Source organism: Piliocolobus tephrosceles, chromosome 6, assembly GCF_002776525.5.
Source record: "Piliocolobus tephrosceles isolate RC106 chromosome 6, ASM277652v3, whole genome shotgun sequence".
Lineage (NCBI taxonomy): Eukaryota > Metazoa > Chordata > Mammalia > Primates > Cercopithecidae > Piliocolobus > Piliocolobus tephrosceles.
In genome coordinates, this window is record NC_045439.1 from 37,056,458 (window position 1) to 37,070,240 (window position 13,783).

At 41.1% G+C, this 13,783-nt stretch overlaps 1 protein-coding gene across 3 annotated transcripts in view; it reads right to left on the bottom strand.

Annotated features, from left to right (window-relative positions):
* Nucleotides 1–1,551: 1,551 nt before the first annotated feature.
* SLC39A9 (solute carrier family 39 member 9) overlaps nt 1,552–13,783 on the bottom strand; it is a 66,800-nt gene continuing 54,568 nt past the window's right edge. For 2 of the 3 annotated variants that reach the window (XM_023182728.2, XM_023182747.1), the window contains exons 4-7: nt 11,068–11,136; nt 9,340–9,425; nt 8,386–8,520; nt 1,552–5,556 (exon numbers count right to left, since the gene is read on the bottom strand). In XM_023182728.2, the coding sequence (XP_023038496.1) occupies nt 5,326–5,556; nt 8,386–8,520; nt 9,340–9,425; nt 11,068–11,136 (521 nt within the window). In that variant the 3' untranslated portion in view covers nt 1,552–5,325. The remainder of the gene's footprint in view (nt 5,557–8,385; nt 8,521–9,339; nt 9,426–11,067; nt 11,137–13,783) is intronic. The other variant, XM_023182737.1, reaches the window with a different exon arrangement.

The following is a 13,783-nucleotide window of genomic DNA, read 5'->3' on the forward strand; positions in this document are numbered from 1 at the left end:
GCTGGAGTGCAGTGGCCGGATCTCAGCTCACTGCAAGCTCCGTCTCCTGGGTTTACACCATTCTCCTGCCTCAGCCTCCCGAGTAGCTGGGACTACAGGTGCCCACCACCTCGCCTGGCTAGTTTTTTGTATTTTTTAGTAGAGACGGGGTTTCACCGTGTTAGCCAGGATGGTCTTGATCTCCTGACCTCGTGATCTGCCTGTCTCTGCCTCCCAAAGTGCTGGGATTACAGGCTTGAGCCACCCGCGCCCGGCCTTTTTTTTTTTTTTTTTTTTTTTTTTAAATATTAGTGACTTTTTTTTTTGGGACAGAGTCTTGCTTATTTCTGTTGCCCAGGCTGGAGTGCAGTGGTGTGATCACAGTTCATTGCAGCCTCAACTTCCTGGGGTCAAGTAATCCTCCCACCTCAGCTTCCCAAGTAGTTGGGACCACAGGTGCACATCACCACATCCAGCTAATTTTAAAAAATTTTTTTGTAGAGAGGGGGTCTCACTATGTTGCCCAGGCTGGTCGCAAACTCCTGGGCTCAAGCAATCCTCCCACCTCAGCCGCTCAAAGTGTTGGGATTACAGGCGTGAACCATCACAACTGGTGACATTGATTTTTAAAGACTTTTTATTGAGCTATTACATAAGGTAAAAAGCACAAATCATGTGCACTGCTTTTTCACCTGCTATAACCCTGTAACCAGCACCCAGATTAAAAAACAGATAATGTGAGCAGGAAAAAAATTAAAATGACACTAAACAGAAAAGGATTGGTGGCTATCTTGGCTAAGCCCAGGTGTGTATTGCAGGTGCGTGTGTGTTTTGATCTCAGGGAAGCCTCCCGAGTAGCTGGGATTTACAGGTACCCTCTATCACACCTGGCTAATTTCTGTATTTTTAGTAGAGATGGGGTTTCACCATGCTGGTCAGGGTGGTCTCAAACTCCTGACTTCAGGTGATCTGCCCGCTTCGGCCTCCCAAAGTGCTGGGATTACAGGCGTGAGCCACCATGCCCGCCCTGAGCACAATCTTGGTAACTAGCTATATATACAGGTGATACATATAGGAAACCGGCACAAAGTGGACCAGTATTTAATGAAATCTAATGACTAAACATAAGTCCACAGAGGGAGAAAAACATTCACCAAATTCACAAGTCACACTTCTAATCAAATCTCTTTGGTTTCCAGGGTCAGTTGTTCATAGCATCTACCTACTCATATAACAACTCCGCCCTTTGAAATGAATCCACTGTGGTTTGGATCTGTTGCCTGTTTCTCTTTTCTGAGAGTAGAGAGAGCTACCTTCATAAATAATATTTGCTAACAATAGCAAGGCAAAAAAAATTATCAATGCATTTGTGTCTTTCAGGGCAGACTGGTCTATCAAGTCCTTAATTTCCCCTCTCTCCTTTCTCCCTCCTTTCCCTAAAGGATATGCCTGTGGTAGGCGCATCTTTCTACCGCCCATCACAACCTTTCATTCCCTTTTCTGATGTTCAAATATAGGTCAATTCTGGTCATCAAACAAACTGCCAACAGGATAAGTAATGAGCCACTCAGATTAAGGTATGCACTAATAAAAATTTAATATCAGAAAACAGCATTTTTTTTAACCATTCACAATTAAAGTGGAAAGAGACAAAATTATAAGGCAGCCATCCATGGAATGATTTCATGTTTACAAGAGATCCAGAAAAAGGGACATTTAAAATCACTGTTCCAGCTACTGAACCTGGGGAACTGAAGTCTTATCCCATGAGACTTCTAACTTGCTGGAAGATGCCACAAGAAAAAAAGATCAAAGCCAGTCTCCTTGTGTCAAGCCACTGGGTTAGGCTGAGTGTTATCTAGAGAATTCCTAAATGGTTGTCTAGTTCTTTCCCACAAGTCACACATTTCCTTCAGGTCTCCTGAGGTGAATCTAGATGTCTCAGGTACAAAGAGGTTACATCACTGGTTTTAATTTCACAGCATCTCCAACAGCGCACTTTGGGTGATGTGGACCATTCTGTATTGAGCAGAAATTTTCTAATGCAAGGAAGGTTCCTCTGTTGAACAACTACAGAGGATTTTCACTTAACATTGCAGCAGTTCTGGATGAATCTGGTCATTATTCTTAGTCTCCCAAGGGGCTCAGGGGCCCACAAGGCAGGAAGGTTCTTTGGGGGTTTGTGCTGCTGTCATACAGTTCCCGTGTTCAGTCCCTAGCTACCATGTGTGTCAGGGGCTTAATACACTCCGATGCTGGTGTGTCCTCTTACTTCTAATCCTTGAAAAAGAGAAAAACCAGGCAGTGACACTTAGAAGTAGGCTGGTAAAAAAACACACATTTTCTCCTTTCTGCAAAGAAAGGACAACTCAAAACAGCCACTCCCTTTCTTTTCTCTAATGATTCAAAATACCAGAACAGGGCTCACTCGGCTGTTCTGAATTGGGAAAGAAAGAGGTGAAAGGGGGGAGAAAGAGAAAACACATAGCCTCTGTAGGTAGTACTGTTTCCAACTATCTATGTTCCAGTGCAGAATCTTTGCTAAAAAAAAAAAAAAATTGGCAACAGTGCACACAGGAAAACTGAATCAAACCTGGAACATCACTGCTTTCGTGAAATGAGAACTGACAAGCAATTAACTGGAGAATAAGTGAGGGGAATGGAGCAGTAGTATTCTTTAACTTAATTTGCCATTTAAGAGTACTTGGAATCTGAAGAAAGTCTATCTCTCCCAAGGAAAGGGAGTCAAATTGCAATTAAGATTAACTTTGGTTATATGGAAGGAAGAATCATGCTTTTCGTCATCAATTGCATCTCTTTGGTAGCCAATAATTCCATCTGTAATCACAGCAGCAACTTAAGTATTGCCAATGTTTTCAAATGTGTTACAGCATTAAGGCATCCACATCTAAAGAGGCAGTTTTAAACAAGAGGAAAATGGAACTGAAATGTGCCAAGAAGTGAACATGGACACGGCCTCTCCTGGAACACTGCCCACCACATCAGCAAGCTCTTCCTCCAGTGAAGAAGGCCTGTGCCATGCTGCTTGGTTCCCTGCTGCCTGAAGATGCATTTGAGCCCTATGAGATTAGTATGGCTATTTCTGCCTGCTGACCAGGAGAGAAATGAGTAGTTCTCGAGGCAGCAGCTTTAAAATCTGGGAAAGCCCATACATAGCTTCTGAGAGCTAAGAGGACCCTGAAAGGTTTGCTTGTTAATAGTGAGGTCCAGAGGGGGAGGCAAATTTGGAAGTCAGATGGTTCAATCCTTGCCAGAGTTCAAGGCTCCATCCAGCAAGATATACTAGCCAAACTTTTAAGCATGATGGCAAGGCACTGCTGAAAGAGGCTTTGGCCAGTAGAACAAATTACTGACCATTGCACACAACAATATGATAGAAAGCACTACTGTCCAAACCAAACCAGACACTACAATCTGCTATTTATTTGACAAAGTCAGTTTCCAGAGAGAATCTAGGCAACCACATAGTTCTGAAGGACCAGATGAAACCTCAAGTCTCTCACAAGTCATCTGTTAACATCCAATCAAGGAAGTCATTTGGACTTTCCATACTATACCTTCTCTTCGTGGTAAAATTGTATGCAATTGTTGCCAGTGACTACATATAACTGTATCCTATTTGTGCTACTTTCCTCACTGTGGCCAGCAGAGGGCTCACAAGCTTTATTTCCACAGCTGCTGATCCAGGGTCAAATTCACGAAGGAAATAAATCATGGGCATGCTGGCTTATGCATCATAGAAAACGTTTTTACAAACTACTACGTCCACTGCCCTGAAGAAACTAGTCTTGGTTCCCCCTTAGTGTAATGTGTTTTGAAATGGTACAGAAAGTAAAAATAAATTAATAATATAATATCATACACTTATTTAACAAGACAGGGTTTACACAAATTTTGGCAAATATGAAAAAAAATTATCCTAGTTTGTTAAACACTTTTGCTATCTCAATTGTTTAAATTACCAGAATATTAGTGATTGTGTCAATTCACACAGGAGGAGGTGGTATTTGAAGGGCTTAACAAAGCGGCATTTGACACAAAGGTAACTTCTTTGAAGGGGATAAAGAATAAAGATATTATTATCTTCATTATAACAGTTCGAGAAGTGGTTGTCCTCACACAAATATTAACACCAGCAGTAAGCAGCAAATTGTGGGGAGGAAAGGCTAGAGGGAAAAGTTAGGAGAAAAGCATGGAAAAGACGAAGAGACAAGAGACATGATTCCAATGAGCTTTAAATCAATAGGCAAACACTTCTCATTTATGATCCATCTTGCTACAGGTGGTTATGTGAGAAGACACTGTGTCCCCTAACCTGAACTAGTATTTAGGTCCCTAGAGGGACTGCTGATCTGCTAAGAGTAATACCAAAAGAAAAAAAAAAAAAGGACAAACATACATTTTGGTAGTCTTTTTAAAAAGGCTATTACAAAGATATCAATAACCATCCAAAAATCACTTAAAATTTAATATTCCTTAATTTCCAAAGATACTTTGTGATCTGACTGTTCTTGAAGGAAAGCCTAGAACTGAAGCTACTAGAACTTGGCTCCTCTCTAAGAATGTGGAGACAGGTATTCTGCAAAGGAGAACTTGAAAAGGAATGCTACAAAATACCAGTCACCTCTTTATAAGCTAATCCCACCTCTCCGGCTCCATTTGATGGACTGGCAGGCTAGATTCAGAGAGGCACGTGCCAAAGGAGCTGTTTAAGTCCCTCTAGACATCCCCTTTCAAATGATACCTCTTTTGAGTATAAAGTGAGCTTTCAATGTATCTTGTTATAATTTTCCTGACCCTAATCCCAATAATCACCTTTAGCATCTAAGTGAGTGGGTGCTATGACCTTCCATCAAGGCATGTGGCACAGATGCTAAAGCACCAGTCTTACATGGTGAGAACCATGTTAAAAATCAATGAATAAAGTGGCAGAGCCTCTAAACTAAGAAGACAGAGACATAGCTAAATTACAGAACACTGTATTTTCATAATTACTGTTTCATTGTGAGTATGAAGTTCTCCTCTTTTCTTTAAAACTAAATTCCATCTTCCCTGAGAATAGGGTTAAGAGAAACACTAAAACTCAAAATGTTAGGGGCCTTTTAAAAGATAACACAATGGGATGTCTATAGCTAACTGCAATGTGTTTCTACTCCAAAAGCTTTTCCATTACTCAGGTTTTAACCTCACCTCCCTCTGGACTCTAGGAATACATGTGGAGATGCGCAAGGCGAGACAAGAGACTGAGGAAGTGAGTAGCTGTCACGTGCCGGCTGTTCTCACCGGATGGCAAACGGCCCTGGACTGAGGCTGGACCTTGAACATTTAATGCTGGTGTCCTACTGACAGGATGAGGGGGATGAGGCAACCCAGAACCAGGGCTGCCACCTCCAGGCGGCTGAGGCCTCTCCCTCCCGTGGCATCAGGTTTGTGGCTGTGCCCTATTCCGCCCACCTCAGGGAGGACATGTACTGTGGCAACGTAAAGAAATGTCCCGGCAGAGAAAAGCATGGCCATTCCCGTGGCGTTCACCTCGGAAAGGGCTTCTTTACTGCTCTGTGAATTAGAAGAGAGAAAGAGGAAAAACTAAGTCAAGTAAAATTCAGGGTCAGGAAGAAGTCCCAATTAAAAAGCACTCACTATTCTTAACTGGTGCTGTCTAGGACACTGGGGACATCTAGAGAACAGAGCAATTTTAAGCTCTTCATGGGAAGCTTCCAAATAAGGGTTTAAGAATATCAGTGACATACGCATTGATTTTTTAAAAAATGTATTATAAATCAACATTCATAATTATATATATTTATAAGGTATAAAGTGACATTACGATTCGTGAATAAAATGTGGAATAATTAAATAAAACTAACATCTGTCATCTCAAATATTTATCATTTTTTGTGGTCAGAACATCTGAAATTTACTCTTGGCAATTTTGAAATGTACCACACACTATTATTAACTATATTCACCACAGTTCCATCATTCTGTCCATCCATTCATCAACTGTATCTGTCTTTAGAGATGAGGTCTCGTTATGTTGCCCAGGCTGGAGTTGAGTGGCTATTCACAGGCACAATCATTACACATTACAGCCTGGAGCTCCCAGGCTCAAGCAATCCTCCTGTCTCAGCTTCCCAAGTAGGTGAGACTACAGATGTGTGCCACTGCTCCTGGCTCACGACTGCTTTATAAAACGAACTTTAAGTGCTGGTTCAACAGGTTTGGCTTGTATTATTCTTGAGATAGAATCGACAACATATTATTGCAGATATTAAATTTCAGACATGAATGTATTTATTCTACTAATATTTAACAAGCATCATCTATGTACCAGGCTTTGCACCAGGTGCTTGAGATACAGTGGTAATCAAGATGCAGTAGTTGCCCTCATAGAGCTTAGAAATACTCATAAGTGGCCGGGCACAGTGGCTCATGCCTGTAAATCCCAGCACTTTGGGAGGCCAAGGTGGGCGGATCATGAGGTCAGGAGTTCGAGACCAGCCTGGACAACATGGTGAAACCCCCAGCTCTACTAAAAATACAAAAATTAGCTGGGTGTGGTGGCAGGCACCTGTAATCCCAGCTACTTGGGAAGCTGGGGCAGGAGAATCGTCTGAACTTGGGAGGCAGAGGTTGCAGTAAGCCAAGATTGTGCCCCACTGCACTCCAACCTGGGTGACAGGGCATGAATCCATCTCAAACACACACACACACACACACACACACACACACACACACACACATATATGTATATCTCATAAGCTAATCTTTATAAAACTAATTTCAACCTTTTCTATTAAAAAAGTAGACTTATAAACTAAGACAATTAATTAAAATTTTAAGAAAAGGACACACCATAGATGCAGCAAGTAACTCCATGTCTCTAGAATTATCAGTATCTTCCTGTCCAAAGTTAAAAATACTGACATTGATTATTGAAGTAATTGAGTAATCTGTTAAAGGGAACAACATACTGCTCACTGAAAGAAGAGAAGGCTCTTCAGGTAAATGGAAAGGGTTTGTTTTTGTTGTTGTTGTTGTTGTTGTTGTTGAGACGGAGTCTTGCTCTGTCGCCCAGGCTGGAGTGCAGTGGCGCGATCTCGGCTCACTGCAAGCTCTACCTCCCGGGTTCATGCCACTCTCCTGCCTCAGCCTCCCAAGTAGCTGGGACTATAGGTGCCCGCCACCATGCCTGGCTCATTTTTTGTATTTTTAGTAGAGACGGGGTTTCACTGTGTTAGCCAGGATGGTCTCGATCTCCTGACCTCGTGATCCACCCACCTCGGCCTCCCAAAGCGCCGGGATTACAGGCATGAGCCACCGTGCCCAGTGGAAAGGGTTTTTATAACACACTGTTAGCAACTAAGATCAACAAACCCGTGCTTAACAAGAACTTAGCCATTTTTTATCTCATTTTTCACATGTTCCTATTAATATGGGTTTTACTGCCAAATACTAAATTGACTGACACTCAGAAGAATCAACGACCTTTAGAGAGGGCGTTGGGGAAAGCAGTTCCCATCAACTAGCCCTGAGTCAGCTTGTTTCTAAGATTTTCCTCCAGTTGCCTGCCAGTTGACATTTGGGTAAAATGTGGAGGGCTGTTGCTAAGAACTACAGCCCAGGCAGGATTATAAAGCATGGAAGGGTCCAGCTTGGAGACGGAAGAGCACATGTTCCCTCAGGTCTGAAGCTAGGTTCAGTACAAAGTATTCAATTGAAAGTACTGTACAGTTGCTATCTGGGGACATGAGAGCTGGGAGAAGAGGAACATGTGAAAAATGAGACCAAGAATGGCTAAGTTCCTGTTAAACAAGGGTTTGTTGATCTTGGTTGCTAACCGTGTGTTATAAAAACCCTTTCCATTTACCTGAAGAGCCTTTTCTTCTTTCAGTGAGCAGTATGTTGTTCCCTTTAACAGATTACTCTATCACTTCAGTAATCAATGTCAGTGTTTTAAACTTTTGACAGCAATCTCTGCCCAGCTGCTGCTCTTCTCAAAGCTGCTACATCGCTTGTTACTCATGTTTCATGTGTCTACCTCACATTAAATATGGACAGATTTGACTTATTAGATATCTGTCAAATGAAACTAGCATGGCTGGTTAAGTTATACTATTTTAAATATTGAAGGACTATCATATTTATGCAAATATTCTTGGAATTGATTAACAGGGAAGAAGCTTTCAAACCAAATGAATAAGAAAATGCTAAATTTACAAAGAGAACAAATTGGAATTAAGATATTTACCCTGTACAGTTTTTATTCCTAATTTTATCTTTAGTTTGAGAGAGTAATGTATTGGAAAAATTCAATCTAAGAAACCATAAGTTCTAAGATATCACAAGACACTTGTTTAGATAGCTGGGAATAGATTAGCTTACCTTACTCAGTCCTAAGTATGTCACCATGGACATAACTGGTGCGGCCAGTGAAAAGACCAGCAAGTGCTTTCTGATTCGATTCCGCTCTAAGCCAGCATGCATCAAGAAGGAAACCAGTCCAAAAGCAGCTGGTGCCTGGAAATAAAAAATCATCTCTTATTATCACTCTAGAAGTATGGACTGCTTCCATATCAAGAAGTATATGCCATTTGACTGTGAGTTCTCATACAAAGAAAAACTCACAAAAGGCCAGGTACAGTGGCTCACGCCTGTAATCCTAGCACCTTGGGAGGTCGAGGTGGGCGGATCACCTAAGGTCAGGAGTTCGAGACCAGCCTGGCCAACATGGTGAAACCCCGTTTCTACTAAAAATACCAAAATGTGTGATGGTGGACACCTGTAATCCCAGCTACTTGGAAGGCTGAGACAGGAGAATCACTTGAACCCAAGAGGCAGAGGATGCAGTGAGCCGAGATCATGCCATTGCACTCCAGCCTGGGCGACAAGAGCAAAACTCCATCGCAAAAACAAAAAACAAAACACCCACAAAAAAAACCAAAAAACAAAACCAGGCAGAGTACCAACCTGAGCCATGCCTCTTAGGAATTAATGTTCTAAGCCAACAAAAGATCCTATTTGTGTGTTTATTGGATAGTAAAAAAGAGAAACAGTCAAGAAAAGAAAAATACTTTTGAACAGAAATTATTACTATGAAATATAAAAGTCTGAGGAGAATTTGACAGTTTGTGTATATGACTACACAAAAAGAAAAACCCTCAAGTAAATGCTTAAGAAAATGGGAACAAGAAGCTATGAACAGATTTATTCAATTCTCCAAAGTGAATAGCAATTATGAAGTGAAGAAAATGTTCCCATTCCAGAAAAAACACAACCATGAGAAATTTTAATTATGAATACACTCAGTACCAAACCTTACACCAAAATTGTGCTCACCTTATGTAGCATGATTGCCACAAACACAATTAACTGGACACTAGTCTGTGAAGTAGACGCTGCTGCTCCCAAAGCAACACCATCAGCTATATTTGGAAACAAGGAAACATAAAATACTATGAACAACAATAACAGTGTAGTGGTTGAGTGTGTGAGCTTTATAGTCAGGTCCAGCTGCATCTAGTAAGGTTACTTAACCTTTCTAAACGCCAGCCTTATCTTTAAATAATGTGTTCAATAAAGTATGTATTTCTTAGGGTTTTCATGAGGATTAAATGAGATAAGTTAGGTAAACAGCTTAGCATCTGGCCCAGAGTACATTCAGTGTTAGTTATTTCGGTTGTTGTTGTTGTTATTGGAAAACTGACATTCTATTTTTATTTTCCAACTAATCAAAAATCCATTGATCAGTTAATCAAATTGTAACAAGGGAAATACCAAAGAAGAATTTCAAAGGAAGTAACTCTTAATCTTATAGGTAAAGCAAGACAATAGTCCCAGCTACAAGGCAGGCTGAGGCAGGAGGATTGCTTAAACCCAGGAGGCGGAGCTTGCAGTGAGCCGAGTTCGCACCACCGCACTCCTGGGCGACAGAGTGAGACGGAGGGAGGGAGGGAGGGAGAGGGAGGGAGAAAAGAAAAGAAGGAGAAGGAAAGGAGAAAAGGGAAGGAGAAGGGAAGGGAAGGGACGGGACGGGAAAGTAAAGGAAAAGGAAAAGGAAGAAAGGAAAGAAAGGAAGAACGAAAGAAAAAGAAACAAAGAAACAAAGAAAATAAAGATATTAGAACTCTATATAGATGATTACTACACAATGAGTAAACGCTGGTTGAATGAATTAAATTTGTTAGAAAAGAATATTACACTTAGAAAGGGCCAGGTAACAGTGTACCACCTTTCACACGCCTTTCTTTGCCACTGACAGAATTCTATTACTAGGACTAGGTTTGGGTTATGATTCTAAGGTGTACCCTGTCAGCCATGCTGAGACCTCTGCATTCCATCGCATACCACTTCTGCTTAAACAGTGCTTTGTGTATAAACAGGTAACAGAGCTGTTCAGGACAAAAGCGCCACGGCTCTTTTACAGATGACATTCTACAGCCAAGAATGAAAAGAGCAAACTTTTTCTTAAGAGCTAGACAGTATATATTTCAGGCTTTGCAGTTATTTGGTCTCTTGCAACTGTTCAGTTCTGCCACTGTTGCACAAAAACAAAGGGATGGATAATTGTCATTGTCTATCTCTTCATCGGCTTCCTGCAACTTTATCTTCATTCTAACATCAGTCACATTTGCCTTTCTCCATTTTTTACTGCCATCACCCTAATCTAAATTTTCATCACTCAAACAAACCTAAATTAGCAATAGGTTCCCTACTCTCATTTTTCCCTAATTGAATTGTCACAGACAATACACAAATAACATGGGCAAGGCTGTGTTCCAATAAAACTTCCTTAATTTGAATTATAGAATTCTCAAGTGCTACAGTAAGTTCCTCTTTTTTTTTTTTAAACCATTAAAAAGTATAGACACCATTCTTAGCTTGCAAACCCGTGACACTGAGCACACCAGGCTTGTGCTTGTGTCAGAGGACTTCATTAAGAAATGCTTTCCTCAAAGGCCAGTCCAAGAGCAATGAGGACAGTCCCTGAAATATAAACACTAAGGTCTTCCCTGTGTGACCTTAGTGTTTAGAAAACAAAGAAGTTCCACTGCAATCCATCCCTACCTGCAGCATGGACGACCAGACCCAGCGTGGTGGTGATTTTGGAATTGCTAGATCTTGCTGCTTCTGGATCTAAAGTGAAAATGAGAAAGACAGCGTTAAGCTATGTGAGACAGAAACTGTTCAAACATTGGTCTGGAGGTGAAAGAATTTCACCTCCAGAACAGAAAGTGAAAGCTCTTAAAGTAGATTATTATTTTCCTCACTGCTATCTTTTTTCTAACTTTTTTTTTTTTTTTTTTTTAAGATGGATTCTCACTCTGTCACCCAGGCTGGATGGAGTACAGTGGTTTGATCACAGCTCACTGCAACCTCCACCTCCTGAATCATCTCCAGTGATTCTCCTGCCTCAGCCTCCCCAGTAGCTGGGATTACAGGCAGGCACCACCACGCCCAGCTAATTTTTTGTATTTTTAGTAGAGACAGGGTTTCACTAACGTTGGCCAGGCTGGTCTCGAACTCCTGACCTCCAATGATCTGCCCGCCTCACCCTCCCAAATTGTTGAGATTATAGGTGTGAGCCACCGCACCGAGCCGCTATCTTTTTTCTTTCTGCTTCAAACCCTTAGATTTCCCTGTCCTGAAGAGGTGGCTAAGAGGGAACTCTTCATCTGACTCAGCCTTAACAGAAAAATCACTGAAATGTATAACCCCCCAACAGCCCCAACTTCCTCCTATTCCTTAATCCTCTTCCTCTCCTATTCCAAGGAAAGTGTTCTATGGCCTCTGATCATTTCTTTCCAGACCTATCTAACTGTCATTGTTTATCTCTTCCCTGGCATCCTGCAACTTTATCTTCATTCTAACATCTGTCACATTTGTATTGCCATCACCCTAACCTAAATTTTCATCACTCAAACCTAAATTAGCAACAGGTTCTCTACTCTCATTTTTCCCTAATATAATTCATCCTACACATCTGTGTCAGATTCATCTTCTGAAAACACCACCCTTGGCCGGGCGCAGTGGCTCACACCTGTAATCCCAGCACTTGAGGAGGCTGAGGCGGGTGGATCACCTGAGGTCAGGAGTTTGAGACCAGCCTGACCAACATGGTGAAACCCCATGTTGGTTCTACTAAAAAATACAAAAATTAGCTGAGTGTGGTGGCAGGAGCCTGTAATCTCAGCTACTTGGGAGGCTGAGGCAGGAGAATTGCTTGAACCCAGGAGGCAGAGGTTGCAGTGAGCCGAGATCACACCATTGCCCTCCAGCCTGGGCAACAAGAGTGAAAGTCTGTCTCAAAAACAAACAAACAAAAAAACTCACCATCTTTCTGATGTGTCAGTTACCAGTTAAGAATCTGCTGCTTTTCAAATTCAGGGCAAACTGCTATATTAGGTAGGTTCCTAAGCCTTTTATCAACTAGCTCCAACTTATTTCTCAACGTCCAGTCTAGTTAAACCAGTTTGCTTAACACCATCAAACAAAATATTCTTATTCTCCTTTCCCCAAGTCTCCTCACCTGTAATTCTTGGCACATACTGAACTTACCAGCTTGTTAACCCAAAACTTGGACATCATTCAAAGTCTAACTACAGAACCTCAAGAAAGAATAAAAAATTGAAGACTAAACATGGTGGCTCATACCTGTAATCTCAGCAGCTTGAGAAGTTGAGGTAGGAGGATCTCTTGAGGCCAGGAATTTGAGACCAGCCTGGCAAAATCACAAGACCCTATCTCTACAGAATTTTAAAAATTTAGCCAAGTGTGGTGGTGCATGCCTGTAGTCCCAGGTATCTAGGAGGTTAAGGCGGAAGGATCACTTGTGCCTAGGAGTTTAAGGCTGCAACATGTTATGCTCATGCCACTGGACTCCAGACTGGGTGACAGAGCAAGACCTTGTCTCAAGACAAATTCAAAATAAAAATAAAAAATAAATTTAAAAAACTGATTCCAGCTTAAAGCAACTCTCCCCTTGCCTAGACCTAGCGATCTATGCGGGCAGTCTCCACATGCTACTTCAAAGGTTCTTCTATATTACCACTTCAGATATAGAAAGCCATTTTCACTTAAATGTTTTATATCCCCAGATGGACTGTAAACGCTAAAGCATTAAATTTTCTACCTCTCTTTTCCTTTAACATGTCTGACAGAATGTAGCACAGCACTAGGCACCTAACAGTTACTTAATAAAACCTTGCTGAAGAGTGAGAAAGGTATTTGTGTGTATTAAATAAAGATGCTACTGCTATTATAGGAAACACGTAAGTAAATAAAGTTAAAAGATGCAGACATCAGAATGCCAGGCAAAATGACAGATGAACATCAGTCAAGTAAGTTACAGGGGATTTAATCTTCTTAGGAGTTCAGCACACAAAAGGAAGGGCTTTACAATGGCAAAAGTACACAAGTAAAGTGACATATTACCCCTTATTAATAAATCATATTTTCTTATTAAAACACTGCAAAGAAGAGAAGCTAAAGACTCTAATCACTCTGAGCCAGCAAATAGCTCAATGTTACCCTGAACTGGAAGGAACAGTCAAATTACACTGTGTGCAAGCTGGCTCTGGCCTTTTCTTTATACAAAACCTTATCGTCCAGTTACACTTAGGATCTTAAACAATTAGAGGCTTTAAAATTAGAAAGCTTTTATAAACCTATAAAGACCGTCATTTAGCATAAATTTAATAAATATGCTTTTATTGACATTTTATAATACATAAAACTCTGCAGAAAATAGGTAAAACCAGGTCATCACACACATGAAAGCCAG